We start from the raw sequence: 22,691 nt of genomic DNA, 5'->3' as shown, positions 1-22,691 counted from the left end.
GTTTCTATGGCCTGTTTGGTGGTTGAATCTAACATAATGAGGAACATTTGTTTGGTTGTTTACAACTTTAGAGCTGGGAAATAAAAAGAAAAGAAAAAACTCTCACCATAAAGCTACCAAAATGTTCCTCTTCCTCATTCATTTCTTCCTCCAGTCCACTTCCTACCTGCCAACAAATGCTTCTCTATTTTTCCATCAAAATAAAAACTACTGTGCCATTGGGATTCAACTCTGTCTAATTCTGGCCTGATACTGTACTTGAAATTAAAGTCAGGCCAATAGTTGATGTTTGTTTATATGTTTAAAAATTTTCATATTTCTGTCTGACTTAAAGTACATGGGTTTTAAAATCCCACCAAATATTAATATCAGTGTGCATCATGCACACAAGAAGTTTACAGTTGTCTCAAATCTGAAACATGCACACGCTACGAGTTTGAAAACACAAAGGCAGCAAAACTTTAAACTGTGATGCATCCAGTTTCTTGTACTTTAGCCACACTGTGCAGTGAGAAGAAAGGCAGAAAGCTGAATCGAAAAAAATGTGGATGGTGGAGGTTAACTCGCAGTAATATTTGTCAGCAGCAGTACGTTAGCTGACGTTAGCCTCAAAGGCAAAAATATTTACCACTGCCTAACAACACTGCTAATCCAGGACTAGCGGTGTATGTGAAGTTGTGTTGTTGGCACATATCACAAATCCTCTTCTCAACAGCCCAACTGACAGTTGTAGTAGCTTGTTGTTTCAAGGCTGCCGTTTCAAACTTTCATTTCTTTCAGACTTGCGTCTCTCATTGGCTGTTGTTAAAGTAATCATAACTATGTGGATTTTAAATCTTTAGACTGTTGGTGTTTCTGGAAGTTCTGTAAATCCTCACACAGCCAGCTTATCTAGGTTTGTCATCAGCACTGACAAAGGTCCCAAACCACTCCGCTGAATGACGGGACAGGTTAATAACGCCCAAAACTCCTGAAGCCAAGTCAAAAGAAGAGCTCCAATAATATATCAGACTAATATTGGCAATGGCCAACCCATCATCAGTGGGATTGTGCAAAGAAAAGCTTAAAAACCTCAAAACAAGTCTACTACATTGTTTGTAAAGATGATTCCTCTAGAAAAAAAAATGAAGAAAATATAAAAACACACAAAACAAATAAAGCCTGGAACATGTATCTGGATCAGCAAAAAGGTTTTAGAAACACTCATCTCAGCCAGAAATTCAGACATTACAAGTAAAATACAAGTCAAAATTGATGCAACAGCACAGATAAACCAACAGTTGTCTCTTTTGGTGATAGGCTGACATCAATCCATATGACCGGAAGTAGAAAATACCGCTGCACCTTTAGCATGACATGTTCTTACAGCCATCATCAGACTCACAAACCTCATGGACTGTGTTGACTGACAGAGATCAGTAACGTAGCTTTCATCCCGTGTGAAAGAAAATCTTCATAGTGTCAGTGTCATACCACTTAGATGATGCATAAATTTAAACTGTGAAAGTAACCCGAATATAATTTATGCAAGCAGCAATCCATACAAATCAACAGAGTCCATGAAGGTTTAACAGCTTCCAGGGGGACAAATATTTCTTATGTGATAAAAACAACTGATCAGAATAAAAGTTCTTACACTGAAACATAAACACAAGTAGAGTCATTCAGGCTCATCATTATAGGCGGTACATCAGATCAACTAAAACATTAAGAATTCAAGCAACTTATTGGTGACACAAAAAAGCAGCAGTGACATGCAGCCAGTGTATAAATATCGCTCTCTCTGGCTCTTCCATGAACAGAAGAGGCTCCTTATTGAGGAGAGCCACTGTTTGTGAAGCCTAGCCCCTCTGTTTCTGTAGGGCCTTCAGGGGCTGGGGCTGGCTGACAATGCCAACCATTCTTAGCACTTTACAGCCCCAGATGACTGTGTCAGTGGCCCCCAGGCTGGTGGCAGAGTCCCGTGACCAGCACTAAACCCCAGCCCCAGCCTAGTCAAGCCTTAGACTTATCCACCCACAGTCAAGCCCGATCTCCGGGACTCTGCAGGACAGTTGGATACCTGGCCCATCCTAGGTGTGCCTCTGCTGTGGCCATTTTCACAACATAACATCCTAACCTGATTAAACATGCACCACATGTCAGTCACAAACTCAAATCCCAGTTTTAAACCTAAGAACCCGAAGTTGAGTTTTGAAACTTGCTTAAATTAAAAATAAATAAATAAAAAATTCTTAGTCAAAGCAGGCGTTTTCACATAACAATAACTAATTAGCAATTATATTAGCAACTAATTTGGATTTTTGTTTCCTGTTTTTGTACTTGATGAATAACAACTGAACTGTTTCAGTTTAAGAAACACTAATGACCTTAAAAACAAGCTGATATATCTATCTCTATATATCTATCTCTATATATCTATCTCTATATATATATATATATATATATATATATATATATATATATATATATATATATATATATATATATATATATATATATCTATCTATCTATCTATCTATCTCTATCTATCTCTATCTATATATATCTATATCTATCTATATCTATATATATATATCTATATATATATATATATATATAATATATAATATATATAATATATAATATATATAATATATAATATATATATATATATATATATATATATATATATATATATATATATATATATATATATATATATATATATATATATATATATATATATATATATATATATATATATATATATCTATATATATATATATCTATATATATATATATCTATCTATCTCACAGACTGTGGTACAAAGTCAGGGTGTATTATCAAAAGGTGACTCCATCATTTTCCATTTACAGAATAACATGCACTATGCTTACATATGTTTACAAATATAAAGGTGAGTGTCTATGTATTATTTTAAAATTCGGAAATAGCAAAAAAAAAAAAAAAAAAAAAAAAAGCATAAAATCTTAACTATACCTATATCAAACCACCTCTTTATGAACTACATCTTTTGTTGCTGTTAAACCATCTAAAAAAGATTCAGATTCCTTTTCATTTGATCAAAGAACATTTGCCTGTTGTTTGTTTCATAATCCATACGCTAAATCTCTTAAATCATGCCCCTAAAAATTATATTATGATCATTTAAAAGACTAAAAAAAATAGACAGACTAATAAAAAAACAAACAAAAAAAAAACAAAAAAAACTGAAATGAAAACAGAGAGAAAAAAACAAAACAAAAACACAAAACTATGAAACAATAAGACATTACAAAAACCCAACTCAATTTGTGAACTATAATATACACACAAATCTTAGCATTAAATTATTGTGTTCCTGTTGAGACAAAGTCACCAGAGGAAGTACATGGTTGGCTGCTCTGAGTTTGTGGTACATTTATTAAAAAAACAAACAAAAAAAAAACCTCTAAGGCATCTCAGGCCTCATCCTCATTGCAGGAATAAGCCCCAACTTGTTCACAGCCAATTTACTCAGTACCACCACCATCCAGTGTAGCTCTCCTCTGGCCCAATCCTGTTTGGCTGCTGCAGCCCAACATCCTAGCCATCATCATCAAGCACACTAACACAAGAGAGTTTCATACCAGCCTAAACAGCATCTAGCACTGGTATGATGATGAATCTCAACATATTATTTGTGCCATGTTTTGTGTCATATTTGCTGTGGGAACATTCACCACAGCAGCAGGCCTGGGAGTTCAGATTTGCGTGTGAAAAAGTGTTTGATTTTGCCGTTGACACATCCAAGGCATTGCGATGGAACCAGCCTGCCGCAGCTGAAAATAGCTTATAATCAATCAGCTGGCAGACACATATCTGTGCTCTTAAAACGTATAAATGTGCAATGCAGAGGCCAGATCGATGGGTGACAGGATTCCAAAAACATCGATATGGACATGCTCTTTGGCATAACAAGCGCCTGCCATCGGCCCGTACTTATTTCCTGTGCCTCTGTCCGATGGGCCATCCAGCGTTAGGCTGGCTGGAAAAAATATATCTGCCAGTGGTGCAAGGTCTGTGAAGGACAACACAAATGAAACAGAAGAAGTATATAATCCGCCCTTGTAAAATCTAAATATGACATCTAGCTAAATCTAACCAAAATGTGTTCTGGTGGCATTGTTGCAAAACCACAAATCGCAAAAAGTGAGCTACATATAGGTTATTTCCTTTTTGCTAAACCTGCATAGTGACTGATTAGCAAAACTAATTGCTATCAAGATCAAGGAGTCACCAGCACAGCCCCACTAATCAGCATGGTGTTTAAATATAAATAAAAAGAGAGTAAGATATGAAATAAAACTGAAATAAAAGTCATGACAATGCGGTTTTATACTATGTGAGTGTTACAAGCTTGTAATACAACTTGTGCTGACGTTTTCCAGGGAGAATCTTAGTATACTGCTAACATCAGAGGTAATAACCATGAGCAGAAAAACCTGCAAATAACCAAACAAGTTTAGATTCTCCCGCCATCTGAGGAACTGAAAACTCAAGTGAATTACTTTAGACGGCAATGTCCCCACAATCGTAGGACAACTCGCATGATCTGATATCCCTGTGGCGAAGTTGTTCCCACATCATCACAACAGTGTTGGTCCAGGATCAACACCACAACCAACCAATTACATTATCTCAGATTCCAGTTAGCATTACCTGAGAAGTTAGCTAATACTGTTAAAAACAACAACATAAATAACCCAAATTTAACTAACAGCAAAGTTAACCTGAATATATACCTGTTATATTGAATTGATTAATAAAGTAAATACTTTAAATGGTTACCATCTGTTCCAGGAGAGAGCTTTTTTTCCTTTTCCCAGCATATTCCAAACTTATGACATCACAACAACATGATGATGCAGGAACAACACCAGCACAGAGAAATCAGATACACCAGGACAACCCTGTTGTATTCGAGCAGGGCTAATGAAGCTAGCATGATTGTTAGCTTTGGTTGATACCATGTATGCCTCATGAACTGTGGAAACTTTGTGGTTTGATCAGGAAGGGCGTCCAGCATATAACTCTCATATCTATCAACCACTTGTTACAAGGGCGCAAGAGAAAATAGCTTTCTTTATATACCGAGTGCATGTGTGTCACTCTGTGTTCATACCAGTGTATGTGCTTCAGTGCAGCTTAATTCGCTCCGTTTCTGTTAATCCATTACATCTGTTTGTGTCACTTCTACTCTACGCTCCATTTTAACACAGCCAAAAATCACATTAAATCTCTTCTCACATAGTTTTCTTTTCCTAGTGTCAGGCAACAAAACAAGGTGAAATATTGACTTTAATGCAGCCATCAGAGTCAATATTTCCACCAATATTTTGACCACAGAGCGAACCGAGGCAAGCCATTTACCAGGCCGCTGCTCTACACCGCTGAAATCCGGATTTCGTGATCTCGATGCAGTCTGGCAAAAATCTAACCCTGTTCTGAGAATGAAACTGTATTTACACATAAACCAAAGTGTCTCAGCTCTGTATAATGCGCTGCACTAATTAAATTGGCTATTTCTTTGTCACTTATTCCTCTTCCTAGGGGCGGGGCCAGCAGCCATTCCAGTTCAATTCAAAGCTACCCTCAAAGTTCAGATATCTATAGTGGGAAAATATGAGGCTAACAATAATGTCCCATAATCTACCACAATAAAGTGGTAGATTATGGGACCTTTAAAAAGCAAAGCCTAAACAACAAGAGACATTCACAAAAAAATAAAAAAAATACTGATATCAAAACACAAACATTTGATTTAATACACCCAGTCTCCAACAGAAGGACCTATGCTCCCTTTCTTTTAACCCAGTTGGCAGCTGAAGCAGTCTGCCACAACTTCCAGGATGGTTACTCAGAACAGTTCGTGGTCATAACAACAATAGGTGTGCATGTGTATATGTGTGGACCTTTACACATACATGTCTGTTGCCATGTAGGACAGAGTATCTATGAGAGTTCATACAGAGGTTAGAACCGAGAGGAAGTAAGCGAGAGGCTGTGGAGTCTGACAATTTCCAGCCTTCAATCAAAACACACGGCTCAGGCAACACAGGGATACTGTGAAGTTTCTGCTGAAAAGCAAGATTTAGGAACATGGTGCAAAAAGCCTAGCAGTTATCAAAATGGTTAGACCATTCATTTTTTTTCAAGATTTAATATTTCTGTTTATGTCAAATAAATTTACAGCACCACAGTTAGATTATTACACAACTTTATCTTTCAAAGAAAAAACATTCTGAGATGAAAAGTCACAAAGCTTTAAGTTTAACAAATAAGGTAATGTTTATTCTAAAGATTTTATTTTGTGATAGAGAAAAAAAAAAAAAGTAAAGCGGGGGCGAGAGATGGGGAATATAACACAGCAAATTGGCCTGGGGCGTACTCAAACCCATGCCGCTGCAGCCTTCGGTACATGGGGCACGTGCTAGAGGGGTGCCCCGATGATGATTCCTTGACCAAACATTATTGTATAACTGCCCAAACAGGAGCAGAGAGGCAGAGATAGGAGGATAAAATGACAGGCAGAGGAGAGCAGAAAGAATGAATGATATTTTTGTGGAGGAGGAGGATGAAAATAGAGAGGGAAAAAAAAATCTGACTTCAATCATTTGGCAGTATTTCCCCCCCCCCCCCTCATTCAAAACAGTAGATGTAGGACAGAAAAAGGCATAGCAACCAAGTTCAAAATCAATACACACAACAGAGAAGTCACACATGAAGCACTGAAACACTGTATGCTTTTCATTGTCTTCATTTTACTGTGTTAATGTTTGCTCATGTCACAGGACAGCTGTATTATCAGCACTCGGGCTAGCTGCAAGCCTCAGTGGTTTCAGCTATGACAATATTCCTGGAGATTTCAACATTCAGAAGCATTTGCAGCATTTGTGACGAGGAACTAACAAAGATCTGAAATGTTTATGGTACCACGATATTAAATGATGTCACCATGACACTGGGATATGGACTAAAATAAACACAACATGCTCTTTTCTTTCTTTCTTTTTTGCGCTGCCCTACAACACGCAGACTGACTCAGAGCAGCAAAGACAAACACAGGCCGTGTGGACTGTAACAGCTCCACCTTACAGATTCATGTGACTCTCTAACCATCACCTGACTTTTTCTCTTCTTTCTATGGACGCTCCTCACAGGCAGGGGAACAACAACAAAAGTTACATTAATGTTCGAGGAACAGAAGATATTTAGGGGAAAATTAAAAACTCTCTCTACACTCCAAACATATGAACACACCAGTCACTGATGTAGCCTGCTTGTGACCTCGAGTTATTAGTTTTGTATCTTCTAATGCGTTTTAGCTTTGAATTCAGTTTGGCTTCAGTTAGTTTCCAGAGTGGGCTTGCTTCTTCCAGTTTTTGTTAGTTTTAGTCTTTTCAATTATAAATATATATTTTAAGGGACAGGTATTTAAGAAAATTGTAATAGATGTGACATTACCACACCACTGTAAAGACATCCTAAGAACACTTCCTCTACATTTTATATTAATTCACTTTGTAAGTTCATTTATCTATTTATTTATTTTTTCCCCCCCAAGTCTAGGTTTTTTTTGTTTGTTTGCTTTTTGTTTGTTTGGTTTGTTTTTTTGTTTTTTTTTGGGGGGGGGGGGGTGTCAGTTAACTGCCAATGTTTTACCACACCTAGATTTAGTTTGCAGTTTTACTTTAGTTTACTATAATGACCTCGCTTTGATCGAACCCTCAGAGATAAAGGGAGCCAACCTTTGGGATGGGAGGGGACTCCTGAGCCCACAGCATGTACATATCCTCATATTTACATGTGACTCCAGAGGTGAGTCAGAGGAGAAGCAGAAAGAGAGCACTGTAATCAGTGAATCCTTTTGCATATCCAAACTTCCTTTTACAGGGAACAGAGGGGCCCTTCCTAGTGTACAACCAGCTCCCTATGGTGGCCCAAAGTGCTTTAGGAGCCGTAAAAACAATCCGGGACTCTCCTCAAAGTGACATCAGTTTCAGCACCCTGCACACTGCAGTATCAGTACTTACTACATCTACAGTTCAGCTGGACTAAGATCGTAGCTGCTACACTTTACACTGTTATTTAGTGAACCAACCCGAAGGTAGATGTTTGTCTTACTTAAACAGTTGAAAAATACTAGCTTTAACTAGAGCAGGGATAGTGGCCTAACAAAGGGACTAATCTGGCCCATCTAATGGATTGGCAAATTGTAAAAGTTGCTATTAAACAAGACCTATATGCTGGACAGTATTTGGAGGATCACTTCATGAGAGCCCAAACTGTTCCTTTCATGTCTACATCACTGACATTATAGATAGCCAGCCATACAAAACCAAGGAATGAAAAAAAATTAGGCATTTTTTTTACTGTTATTATTCCATTCAATAACAAAATTCCTGTTTGTTTTTTTTACTTTGTTTTTTCCCCAAGTTAAGAGAAATTCTCACCTTTTTTTAATTATGTGAAAGAGCTGCCAACTAATATGTTTCTTAGAGCACAGTTAAGCCAAAACCCACCAACAGGTTTCTTTGATTTTCTACATAAGTATTTCTTTACGATTATGTTTCTCAAAACTGCACATCTCAGGCTGTACATCAGTTTTGCAACAATAACAACAATCACCACCACAATAACAACAACGATAGCAATGAAAACAGAAGACCCTCAGAAAGTTTCAGCTACGCTACTTAATACCAAAAAGAAAGAACTGATTTAGAGGCATTTAATCAGTTATAGATTGCAGGAAACAGCCGTCTAGCCAAGACCAAATTTAACTTTATGTGGTTTATGTGCTAAACTGAGTTTGACACCCCCGAACTGCAAGATTACACCATCATTACCTAATTACAGTTTTCAATAGAACAGCTTCAATAAATTTAACACTGGGGCATTTTAATACAGGTCAGACCAGGCTTTGCATATTGCCATGGAGAAAAGCCAAACACTGATATGAGGAGAGATATGCTAAATTTTCCAATGGACAGCTACAGCTCTTGCTCAATTTGCCACACCCAGAGTAAACATATCTTAGCCACATTCATATACGACATGACACCAACAGACACTGCAGAGCTTTCACCTCAAAGGCGACAGGGGGGAGAAAAAAAAAAAAAAAAAAAAACAGCCCAAAAAACCAAGGGGGTAGATGAAGCAGAGATTATAATTTGCAGGATGAAAAACAAACCAGGTCCTTTATCCTTCCCATTTATAGCAGCACAAACCACCAAGTACATAAAAGCATGTGTTCATGAAGTGAACTCCGTAAAATGTATTATGAAGGTTTGAACTCACTATTGTGCACAGTCGATGAGCTGGTATTCATTGGACCTCTCAAAGCATGCTTTCACTCCTTCGTCGTCCCACAGCTTCTTTGCGTGATCAAAGAACTCCTGAGAGGGATTAAAAAAAAAGTTTTAAAAGCAACAAAAACACATCAAGAAAAACATTTATATACAAGTACATGTACAGTCATATGAAAAAGAAAGTACAATCTCTTTTAGTTCATCTGGTCTTCAACAAGTCTTATAAATAGGTACAAAACATGACATATTAAATATTATTCATTTAATAAAAACCAAGACATAAATGAAAAAGCAGTGTTGAAAAAACTACGTGCACCCTCACTGTGTCTATAGGAATTAAGAGAGTGAGTAGCAGCCAGGTGCTGCTAATCAAATGCACTTGATTAACTTATGACTATTAATTGTGAGCAACAAACAAACACAAGCAAACGTTTTGGCTTTTTCGTGGTCTCAAGCATTTAAGGATGCTGCCCAGCAATCCAGGAAGGGTTGCAAGTCCATTTTCAAAAATATAATCCTTCCCAGGGAGAAAGATTACGCACAAGTTGCCAATCTCCCCAGGAGTGGACGTCCCAGAAAGCAGCATGTTAAATGTTAAAGTTCATGACAGTAGAATTAGAAAAAGACTGAACAAGTATAGCTTGTTTGGAAAGGATACCTGGTGAAAGCCTCTTCTCTCTAAAAAGAACATGGCACCGTGGCCTAGGTTTGTAAATTTGCATCTGAACAAACCAAAGAACCGATGAGACCGAAGTGGAGAGCCTTGGCCGTAGTGCACAGCGAAAACCAAACAGAATATCAACACTAACACCTCATACCAGTTGTCAACCACAGTGGCGGGGGAGTGATGATTTGAGGCTGTTTTTTTCAGCTGCAGGACCTGGTCACCTTATAGTGATTGAGTGAAACAGTGACGATCCATCTGACAGCTGGAGCTAAAGCTGGGCTAAAACTGCACCATGCAACAGGATAATGATCCAAATTGCCCACAAAACAAGAATCAAAGCGTCGCAATGGCCTGAAGTCTAAAACTTAACCTGACTCAAATCCAAAAGTAGCATCTAGTAGTAGCATCACGTGGAAAATTATGAAAAAAGTTAATTGCTAATAAAGGTGGTTCAACGAGTAATTGAATCATGGGGCGGACTTAGTTTTTCACTCATGGTTTCTGCATTTTTGCTCAGTTAAATAAATAATAAGACAGTTTAATATATTATGTGTCATTGTTTACCTGAGGTTTTGTTTAAATAATTTTAGAACTTGTAAAGGACCAAATAAGTTTTTTATTTGTATATCATGTCCTGACACATACATTTTTCTCTTTCTTTATATAAAAAAAATAGAAAGAGGTTGCAATTCTATCCTGTGTATTATGACATTTTCCAAACGTTCTCATGTTATTTCTGAAAATACAACTTTTTCTAGTCATGCTACAACCCAAGCATGTTATTTCCTGACTTGAAACGTATTTAGCCTAGCTTTGGGATACCTGTTGGGATACCTTTGCGTAACCTCCAGTTTGCAAGAACAACATTCTCTCAGCAAACATGAAAGCACATAAGAACAACAACAACAACACGTTGCGGGTGTCCACAGCTCTCCGTGTCCACTAACAACAAATACATTCACGACCTTTAGCTTTGCGCCAAAAACAGATTTCTTAGAATCGGTTTCTACTGCTACACGTAGCAAAAGCCCAACCCTATCTTTAACCCTTTTCACTTTGGTGCTGTAAGGTAATGTAAGGTAAGTAGGTCATCTAAATACCTTCTGATATGTTTTAGTTCTCCCCTAATGGACAAGACCTGAGAGAACAATTTAATAAAAAGAAGAAAAAAAAAGAAGAATGATGATTCAGATATTGGAAGTCCAATCTAGTCCGAACACTGCTGTGTCACTGTAGGGGCATGAAGTGACAATTTATGACATTGGAGGGTAGAATTAAAATTGAAATAATATTGGATTGATGCAATCATTTACTGTAAATCATTTCATTACCATTTCATTGGTATTAATTAACTGTTAAAAACCCACACCATCTGACTCCAGCTGCATATTTGAGGTGTGAGAGTTCATTTCATTCCACTTGGCACCACCAACAAAACAATACGACTTCCTGGAGAAGCTTTCACGTAGCCATCAAGCTAATTCTGCGCAATGAGAGCGGGGATGCTGCTGGCTAAGTGTATTCACTGATCATCGTGTCTTCCAATGTTATTGCACTTTGCATTCAAAGTCAGGGCTTCAATGACATGACGCATGACATTACACCTGGAAATTTAAAGCAGGACACTGCAGACACTTTTTGGCATGAAAACAAAAAACAAAAAACTTTTTTCCTTTAAAATAACCACTTTGTATAAACATCTATCAAGAAAAACATACTAAATCACACAAATCACTAAACTGAAAGTTACATATACACAGTACACACACACACTTCACCCAGACCAAATACTTTTCTTCCATAGCTGGAGACAGTTACCTCAAAATGCAGGAGCAGAAAAGAATTTCTCACTCAACAACATTTCCTACATAACTACTGGACATGATGAAAACAGCAGGTCTCCTAGTTTGTTAGATCTGAATCACACCTATACAAAGATATGCACCATATATTCATATCCATGCTTCCAGGTTTGGTTTTCTCTTTTCCACCCTGTGTGTGTGTGTGTGTGTGTGTGTGTATATATGTATGTATATATATATATATATATATATATATAAATGATTTAGTTTGAAAAATGGCTATAAAAATGAAAAGTAAGGTAAGAGTCTTTGAGCACATGCACCCCCCCGAAAGTCTGTTGTAAGCCAAGAAAATCCCTAGCTTTATGTTCCATTTTACAACCTGTTGCAACAGAAAGGACAAAGTTGTAAACTAAAATGCTAACAAACACCATCTGTATTAGTCAATTAAGAGATTAGATGTTATATTGGCGGGGGGGGTTTACACTCACTGTCACAATAGAGACTATACAGTTCAGCCCCTACTGTCACTCTGTAAGGACTGCTGTGGTATCTTAAGTTTTCATGTTTAAATTACAAAACTACAAGATGACGTTTAAAGAGAAGAGAGGGTCAGAGTGAACTTAACTGTTATGTCTCTCTCCATTTCATTAAGTCTGTCTGACGTTATCTATGTCCTCCCGCCAATCTAAATCTAAAAGCAACATGAGAACATACGTCTTGCATGTACGCAATTTTGCTTTCCCATTCAATTCCTTGATCCATGTTTATCCAGGAATTTCTAAAAACTTAGTGTAGATCCTCTAAAGTACATAAATATAACCTGCACTTCTGGTGAATGAAATCCATCCATCTATGCTGTAAATGCGTAGTTTCAGTACTTCAGCTAATGAGAGAAACTCATCAATGACTTTAAGACACTTTCCAGGAGTCTCTGTTCAATCTAGACAGAGGTGATTCGGCTAATATTCCTATTCGCTGCTTGTCCACATGTCTTTGAAATGGGCTCCTACTCTAGCATGGAGGCACCACATGACTCTCTGCGCTCAGCACTGGCTCTTCGCTGTGACTGGAGAGAGGGTTAAAGTAGCCCCAAACCAGAGAGAGAGGGGGAGAGAGAAAGGGAGAAGGGAGGCTGATAAATGATCACATGCTCCGGGAGATCTCCTCTCGGCAGATCCGGTGATTCAGTTAAACATGGAGTGGGAGGGGAAAAAAAAAAGAAAAAAAAAAGACTGATCCAGTCCTTTTGTTATATATGGCCTTACATTTAAGGTTTTTCCTCACTTGTGCCTTTGATAGACTTTTCATGCCAAGCTGTTAGCTGTTCTATCAAAATATGCAACATAACACATTGCACAACTGTGGATCTGCTTCCTGCAGCACACAGTTTACCTCTTGAACAAAAAAAAAAAAAAAGCAGCCATATTTGCTTTCTGGTCTGTGTTTGCGTTCACCTCGGTTTCAGTCGAAATTCAACCCCCAACTGAACCAGTATCAGTAAGACAACACTAGTGCTGGTACAGGTCTCATAGAAGAAACATTAAGGGGTCTGAGACCCTAAAGAAAGGCTCAAAAAGGCTGGTGAGTGCTGAAGCTTGATGGAGGGAGGATGAGGGGTGGAAGGGGCAATAAGAAGGAAAGGAGAAAAGAAAATAAAATATGGTCCTTAGGGCTCTTTTCCACAGAGGCGTGTGACACTGGGTCTTTGAATAAATGCAGTGTGTGCTACAGTGCCCTACAGAGGAACTGATAACACAGAAAGAGACCAGGAGGGAATCTGCTAAAACACAAGTTTTTTAACCCTTTCCTATGCTCTTCCTCCCACGCCATTTCCACCCCCCCACTCTATCGCCAGCCTCAAGATACTGATCATTTCTCAGCCTCTCAATGTTAATAAAGTTTTTGTGATGTAATCTGTCATACAGGTCAGGAAGACCAAGAACAAAATGGCCTACATTTCACTTAACTCATCAAAATAAAGTTGTAAAGCAAATGGCTTGCATCTTCCGTCGAACACTTAAATTCATTTGGGTTACTTTATAGATAGCCATTACAGGTCAAAAGCCTAATAACCTCAAATCCTTCCATACATAGCCAGCCAGACAACCAGTTGGCTCCTCAGTCAGCCATTGTCACCACATTTATTGAATCTTGGTATATCAGTGTTAGATAACTGTGCTCAGAGAGGCCTGACTTTGATGGGTTGAGTGCAGACAAATTTAGCCAAAAAAAAAAAAAAAAAAAAAGAGTGAACAACTGTTCAAGACTGTTCTTCATTTTCCAGGGCCCGGCTCTAAACTAAATGATATATAGAGCGTTTGCAGTCCCGGCCCAAAGGTTCTGTAACAACCTACCCAAGGAAATCAGGTTGTTGGAGTCAGTCACCTCCTTTAAGTCATATCTTAACCCATGCTTTTATCTGATACCTCTTCTCAACTTGACTTTTAATTTCCCTTTTGCACTTTGTTTTATTCCCTAAATTTTGCAAATTCTGTTATTATAGGTTTCCAATTAGTAACTATTACAACTGAGCAGAGTTTGCTTTGTTTTGCTGGTCCTGTGAGGAACTTAATAACATGACGTCCTAAAACAGTAGCTATGTAAATAAAGTTTTTTATTGTTATTTATATAAGATGAAAAAAACATAAGAGAAGGCCTCCAGGCCACCTTTTGCCTCTCTGTAAGGATCCTCAAGTGATGAACTGGAAAAACTTCAAGGACTTCCCATGTTCCACTATAAAGATAACTACAACGGAAACTGCCCTTGATGTCTGTAATGGGGAAAAAGTTAAGCACAAAGCAGTTCCAATTACTTACAGGAGGAATAATCACAGGTTTGGCCTGTAAACCGATATAAGATGATATTAAATCATGTTACACACTCACTGACAGTGTTCCACAAGTTGAACCGAGGCAAAAGATATGAACCGTGCATCCGTACAGTAACTCTGCTCCAGCTTAAAGAACAATAAGGTTCACCTTTAAGAACAGACTGCAAGATATAAAGTAGCATTTTGGAGGCTTGATCCATCAGGGTGTAAATAAGTAACATTAATATATTTCAAATATGTCTAACAGAAATAAAACTACACAGTGCTAAATAGAGACCGGGGCTCATTTGAATTTGCTTCACTTCAGCTGACAGACACTGTCAAATGGCTAACGTTGCCACCGCAGTGACATTTGTTTCCATTTGCATAGATGACCGTTTGTATCCGTGCTTTCCTTTCCATGGGTCTACTGTTATCCAGGGCTACAGTGGGAAAAAGTTTTCCCTCCTGCTTTGATTATTAAGAGTAAAGGGCACGAGAGCTGAGCATGTCCACTGAAATATGGCATAAATAAAAATGTCTCTCAGTTTTACATCAACATGCAAAAACCATACAGGATGATATCCATTGGTTAACAGAAGCAACGTCAAAATTTCCACCAGCAATACGTTCAACAGATCGTGACACAATGCGACCACAGCTCTGAGGCTTGTCGCCTAATACAGTCGCAACTGCGAAAATCTTCCGTCTACGCCCTGACAATGATATCAATACATAAAACCCAGTTAATTTAACTGTATTACTTGATAAACAAACCAAAACAACAACAAAAAAGTCATAGGGACCCAGCCCATGGTGTCAAGTGTCAATGATTAAAAGACAAATGGAATTTTGGTGGCATTTTGGTTTACAGTGCACAACACAAATTGGAAACGGGTCGCTTTTTACCAGCATGTCAGCAGGTCTGAGATTCCCAAATAACAGAGAGGAAGTTGGAAAAGATTAAACGATCTGGAGAAAACTAAGTTTGAAATAAGCACATTTTCAGGTTAATGGGAATTAAAGTAGTTTACAGGGAAGGGGACATCATTTGGTGCATGTTATTTTTTTTTAGCCATCACAGCTTTACTTATTAATTAAGAGAAATGTAAGAAGTCAAAGGTTATTGTGTACCACTTCTCCACAACACAAAACATGACATCATCTGTCCAAAAATATGCTTCCACGTTTCAAACCGGCGCCAACAGATGAAAGCCACAGGTTGCCGATTGGCCGTGTTCCTGCACTGCTGTATTAGATATCACGCCTAGTGGCACTAAGTGACAATGTAGTGGTGACACTGACGGCACAAGTGAAGCCTGAGACCGATGACAAGCACAGACACTCCAAACAGAGCCATGTTGTTCCCTTTGGCCTGGCCGGGCCTGGGAACTCAACGCCGACTCTCCCCACGGCCCCGGCCCTCACACAACACAACACCAAGACTACTGCAGGCACTCTCACTGTGGGCCCCAAATGCCTTTAATGGTTATTCTTGTAATGTCTGAGCTTAGCACAGTTGCAAGATCCAAAAAAAGAGCATCTTATTCCAGATAGCTTCAACATTAGCAATGAAACCTTATCAGAAATTCATTGTAAAAACACACAGCCAAGAGAGATCAAACCCACAAATAAACTTATGTCCATCTTGTCTTATTTCTCCATATAACTGGCAACATTTTTAGAAGCTGAAACTGTACAAGGATCGAGAACAGCAGTAAAAGTTTACAGGGGAGAAGCTCGAAGTGAGCAATTTGTTTACTCCTAAAATTAACAGCGCCACTTGGGTCTAAAGATACAGGAATGCATACAGAAATAGGAATCAATTTTAAGACTTCTTAATAAGGACAAATGGATACCAGTTCCACAGGAGAACAATACCAACTCTAGCGGTGTGATGTAGTTTTATCTCTTTGTATAACAACTGACCGTCTATCGCGTGAAGAGTTGCCTTAACTTATTCTTAACAATAACACTGTGGGTGGTTCATCATGCCCAGTGTCACTAGTCTTTGGACCAGAAGGAACTGCAAAGATAAAAGACTCTACTGGCAACAAAGTTTTCCAAATATCAGCTGAGGGTTGATACTCTTCTAGTCATTATCTGGAACTTGATTGTCTTAAATCCCGTCGTCTAAAGTTAAAGTTTCTGAGCACATCTTGAAACCATTTCAAAACTCAAAAATTGGAGCCATATTCTTTTACTATTTCTACATTTCCTCGTCTGTCTAGCTTCTTCTTCTCCTCCTCTCATTGTTTGTCAATGCAAGATAATTTAAAGAAAAGAAAAGAAAAGAAAAGAAAAAAAAATTCTGATTAGAGAAATGTGAATCAGGTGACACGCCGTGCCAGTTCCAAGGACTGGTGTAGTTCAAAACCTTTTGGGAAGCTTTTGACAGAGCTTAAAGTCAACTTTGCTCAATTTGAATAGCATTATTTCACTTAAGCAGTTTCCTGTAAGCTCCCCAAATACACAGGAAAGGGAGAAACTAGCATGATTTTGCTTGAATCTAACTTTGAGCTGAAATCAGGATACAGCAAAGGACGGCTAACAGCTACACATTTATTAATGTTTCACTGTGTTTATCTCAGTCATGTTATTTATTATTTCACTAATACATACCAATGCAGTATATTTCAATTCCTGAATGCATCTGCAGCTCCTCTACATCCTTCCACCCCAGAGTATCCAGGGTTTTTTTTCAGAATTTGGAAGAGCAGCACACAGAGTAAGTAAACTTTTAGAGTTTAAACCTCTAATAAAGGTTCCCTAACTTGGCTTTCTATTATGTAATTCGTTTCCAATTTGCTTTAAAATTTTCCCACGTCTGTTCTATTTTATTTTAGAAACATTAGAAACCTTGTAATGGTATGCGTTCTCGGTCAGGCCTCCATGGAAAAATAGATTTTAATCTTTAAGGGACTTCCTGTTTAAATAAAGGTTAAATTAGAAAATGTTGTGTAGCCTGATTTTGCCTTACGATTCCCAAATTCTTCCTTAAAGTGAGGATCACAGCTTATATCCGACTTATATCGGCAGATACTCAAAGCCAAGGTATCAAATCGGAAGTGGAAGTATAGAAAGTTGGATCAGGGCATCCACAGTTAGGACATATGTAAACTGAAAACCTCTGACAAGTAAATATAAAACTTTAAGACATTTCATGACCTTACTTTTCTTTTTAAAAATCTTTAAAAATTCCTAAAGACCCTCTGGAACTGTGGTTCCTGAAATTTCACACCACTGGTTAAAACACAAAGCTGAGCAGCTGAAACATAAACTGCACTCGATTCCCCTGAAATAGCATGTCAGTGCTTTCTCGCTCCTGTTAACCTGAATTAACAATAATAAAATTCAAAACGTCCCTCTGTGTATCTGTAGCTCTGTATCAGTTTGTTATTCCTGTTCTGTGGCACTGCACACCCAGTGTCAAACAAGGAACACTTTGAGAATTATGTAAAACATTATCTACATTTCCAACACATGACCTCGTGTTATCGAATGGCTGATCGCACACTGAAAAGATGTGCTCCGACTAGTTATCATTTCCATACTTAAGTTCATATCCTGCATAGTAAACACTATGCCCTTACCCATAGGGTAGTTATGAAGGTGTGTGTGTGTGTGTGTGTGTGTGTGTGTGTGTGTGTGTGGGGGGGGGGGGGGGGGGGGGGGTCATATTGTCATAAGGAACAAGAAATCACTGAAGAAATACATGATTAGGTGTGACAACTTTGATATGCACAGTTGGAGAGACAGCAAATGTATACCTTCACATGCCATCAACCACACAAGACAAAAGCAGCACCTGCTCTCACACATACTCACACACGTCCAAAGGTCTTACCTGTGAATAGTCAAAGTCAGAGAGGGGTGCTATGCTTTTGATGTAGTCAATTCTGAATTGGTCCTCTGGGTTGGCTAGCGGGACTGGGGGTATTAAAGTGCTCATTGCAGACACTATAGTCTAAGGAAAAAAAAAAAAACAAGCATTAAGCAGGATGAACACAAGGGGGTGGGGGGAATCTGATTGTAAGCCTGTATAATAATCAGTAAAATGGGATTGCAGAGGGATTCTGTGTATCAACAGAGACATTGAGCACATTTGGGAGGTGATGCAGATGAAACTCACCACTATGGCATCCTTCACGTTTTTCCGAATATCTTGGATTTTCTGTTTCTTTTCCCTGTGTGGGGAAGACAGAACAGAGACATCCCACCACATTAGACGAGTAACACAGAGTAACAAATTAAACATACAGGCCATGTGCTGTGTCTCAGTATACGTCCCAGCACTGGCAAAAACATGTGCATGATTTCTTCCTACATATAGCATATTTTTCCTGCACAATTTACCACATTTTGTCAAACTTCAGAGCAGCAGGGCTGTACTTAGAGTTTCTAAAAAAAATCCTTTATTAAGACGCAGGGTTCCTCCCAAGTTAAAATGTGCATGTAAGCAATGAGTTTGCCACCTTGCTAAACCACTATTATTTTCGGCCATTTGAGAAATAAAGATGTATTTAAAGCTCAAGTAAATTAAACCCCCCTGAAATCCTCTTCGGTGGGCACCAATTATTTGTACATGTTAGGTGGTGGGGGACCCTGTATATGACAATCCCACCCTCCTCTTCCCCAGATCTTGAAACTGCAAGATCATGCCTCCCTCAGTCAGGGAAATAAATTAAAAGCACACAAAAACAGGGTTTTCATATAGTTACATGACTCTGACATAAAGTGGGCCTGTTTAAAATAGCCCACTGTTAAGATCAATGCCATGCAAGGCCTTGCAGCAAAACAAATCATCAATAATAGGCCTGTGTCGATCACAACCTTTCACCCTCTCACATAAAACAGGAAACGGCAAATTATTTGCCATCTGTGTAACACTGACATCCTCACATATGTATGATAACTGTGCACGAAAAGAAGAGGGTGTGTGTGTGTGTGTGTGTATAGAGAGAGAGAGGGAGAGAAGGAGGGGGGAGGACGATATTAGCTGGTTTGCATGGGAAACTGGGCCCAACAGGCGCTGCAGTGCCTGGGGAAAATCCATTCACAGGCTATCTTCTGGCCTCGACAATGTTATTCATTAAGAGGGGAGCCATAAAAATAATCATTAATGCGATTTTTTTTTCATGTTGGCGTTTAACAGGCGTACTGAGCAGCACTCACTCTGCGTTGAAGCCGTTGACGTGTAGAATCCTCATCTGCTTCACAATGGTGCTTTTTCCGGACTCTCCCGCACCTTCGAAAATACACACAAACACATCACAAAATGACCACAAACACGGACATCCTGATTAGCGTGAACCCCTTCCACAGCACCGCAAAAGAAAGAAAGAAGAAAAAACCCAACAAAATCTGGAAATGAAGCCAGTTAATTGTAGGCTCCGGAGCTTCGCTTCCATCAATATCCACCCCCATGACATATTATTGCAAGCGCTGTCAAATGGGGCTACGTGTTCGGTAAACGAAAGGGATTACGGTTAGCTCACATTTCAGACAGCCATCACCACAGAAAGCAGCCTTACCCAGTAATAAGAGCCTGTGTGTGGCTTTGTACGCTTGTCTTTCCTTTTGCAACTGTTTTTCTATCTTTTTATTAGCCTCTCGTTGTGCCTTTTCGTCGATGCGTTGATCTTCAGTCTTGCTGTTGCCCAAACAACCCATCTTCCGTCGCCCTAACCCTTCCTTGTGGAATCGTTAAAAAATATATATATATTCTTTTTAAAAATGAAACCTGGGATGATATTGCGGGTTGAAATGACACAAGAAGGAGTCTGGTGTGAAATAAAAAAGGTTAAAAAAAAATCACAGCGAGGCTTCTCCGTCGGAGGGAGGAATATGTTCCCCGTTACAATTCCGCTTTAGCCGCAGCCAACCGTCATCCAAACCGTTTGCTAGTTTACAAACCAAACGAAGAATAACGACTCGCTTCAACGGAGAAATCTAAAAAAAAATAGACATAAATAAGAAGAGAGAGGGGGGATTCAGTTTCTGGGAATCCAGTCAACTGTTCCTATCGCGTTTCCAACCCCTCTCTTCTCTCAGTATTTTTTTTTCTATCTGAATTTCTATCAGTATTTCTGTCTCTTTAACTCAGCACTGCCTCTCTCTGTAGCACCAGGAAGTAGCCGTGCACCGTGGAGGTGGAAAACAAACCTGCGTTAAACTGTAACATTAACAACCCGCACTCATAGAGCATTTTAGAACGTGTGTGCCAAAATACGACGAGCCATTCCAGATTTAGTCCGTTTGCTGTCCCGCTATCAAAGTAATCGAAAGAAAGTGGAAACCCGGACGCGACTCTCTCTCTCGACTGCTTTTGCAGAGGGGCTGGGTCTCTTCTCGTTGGCTTTCAGTCAGTGAGACAGCCCTGACCCTAAACTGGCAACCCAGTTACAGCGACTGTCTGCGTGCGCAATGGGCTTTTACCTGGCTGAGGTTTTTACAATAGACTACAGGTCTGGCAACACATCACAGCGGTCGCGGGCAGGGGCGTTTCTACGATTTGTAGGGCCGATGTCACACGACAGGCCCCACCGGAAGTTAGACTGTTTGATAAAAGAAAATACATATGTAGAGAAATGGGGCACAAAGCACAGTGTTTACTAATATACTATTACTATAATCCTAATTCAGTATTTATAGAGAAGTTTTAGCATGCCAGTACACTAAAATTTTAGAAAGTAAAATGCTCATTAACCAGAATAGTTAATTATTGATTAATGGATCATCTTTAATTTTGTTTTTCATGTTTGTTTGTTTTTTGTTTGTTTTTTTAAACTAGAACAGAAGTCAATGATTGTGGGAAATAATAATAATAATAATAATAATAATAATAATAATAATAATAATAAATACTGAAAGATCTCTAGTTCAAATATAGAAATTTTCTGTGTGTTTTTTTTTTTTTTTTTTTTTTTGTTTAAAAAAAATGTAGTTTTCAGTTTTTAAATTTCCAACATAGCCGTTTCTCTGAATAGGTATGGGCCCCACTTTAATGCATAATTGTGCACATCACATTCATTTTGCAGCTACAGATGATTTTAACTATATAACTATTGCTGTATGTCGCTATCTATAATAATAATAACAATAATAAGTCATTTATAAGTAGATTTCTATTTTTAGGTTCTGCTAGTTAATTTACTTATTGAAGAAAAAAAATATTTATTTATATATATATATATATATATATATATATATATATATATCTGAAGGAATATCATAGGAAGAGCCTCCCATATGTTTGACTCTCTCACAAGCAAAACTCAAAGTACTTTTTAAAAAATAATGTTTCACAGTATAAATATGTAGAAAGAAATACTGGGATTGCATGTTCTACAGTAAAATATACAAACCAACACTAATGACCTCTGCAGACCTTTAGGCATCAGTGCATAAAAATCAAAATAATTTTGTAGTTTATATCATTGCATTTGTTTAGCAACAACTCTGAAAACAACTGTCACTGAGCAGAGTTCAGTGCTACGAGATAAAAGCTTTACCACATAAAACTAAAGAAAAACTCAACTTGAATGATGGAAAAATGAGTCAGAAATGCCACAGCCTTCTCTTGGCTCAAGATTCATTAAGACAGGCTGAGACGAGGTTGAAAACTGTTCTGTGATCTGACAAATGAAAATTTGAAATTACTTTCATGGATGCTGCATATTCTAGGCTAAAGAGAAGTGATGACGTTTTCAGGGAAGGCCTTTGCTTATTTCAGAAATACAATGCCAACATTTCCAGCACTGTAACAGTGAGAGAGTCCAGGTGCTAAACCGATGTGCCTCGAGTCCAGATCTGTCACCCACTGAAATCACTTCGCATATTATGAAGAAGAAAATGAGACAAATGAATCCCCATTGTTGAACAGTCACTTATCAAGCCTTGAAAACTTTCCTGGGAACTCCTTGGTTCCTAGGAAATGGTGATACCACACGGAACTGTCTCAGTTTTTGACTGAGATGTAGTGCTGGCAGGAAATTGAACATAAACACATTATCTTTCTCATTTAAGAGAAACCTGACAGGGATTTTGGGATAAACATTGAGCATTTTTAGCTTT

At 38.4% G+C, this 22,691-nt stretch overlaps 1 protein-coding gene across 4 annotated transcripts in view; it reads right to left on the bottom strand.

Moving 5' to 3' along the window:
* The window catches only part of gnal2 (guanine nucleotide binding protein (G protein), alpha activating activity polypeptide, olfactory type 2), a 54,320-nt gene that overhangs the window by 21,241 nt on the left and 10,388 nt on the right, over positions 1-22,691 (bottom strand). For 2 of the 4 annotated variants that reach the window (XM_082514322.1, XM_082514324.1), the window contains exons 2-5: positions 19,791-19,863; positions 18,748-18,802; positions 18,463-18,582; positions 9,323-9,420 (exon numbers count right to left, since the gene is read on the bottom strand). In XM_082514322.1, coding sequence (XP_082370448.1) covers positions 9,323-9,420; positions 18,463-18,582; positions 18,748-18,802; positions 19,791-19,863 — 346 coding nt within the window. The other 2 variants (XM_082514325.1, XM_082514323.1) reach the window with 2 other exon arrangements.

Source organism: Aulonocara stuartgranti (genome assembly GCF_965226115.1).
Source record: "Aulonocara stuartgranti genome assembly, chromosome: 18".
Taxonomy (NCBI): domain Eukaryota; kingdom Metazoa; phylum Chordata; class Actinopteri; order Cichliformes; family Cichlidae; genus Aulonocara; species Aulonocara stuartgranti.
The sequence above is the reverse complement of the archived record's forward strand: the minus strand, read 5'-3'. Positions and strand labels throughout refer to the sequence as shown.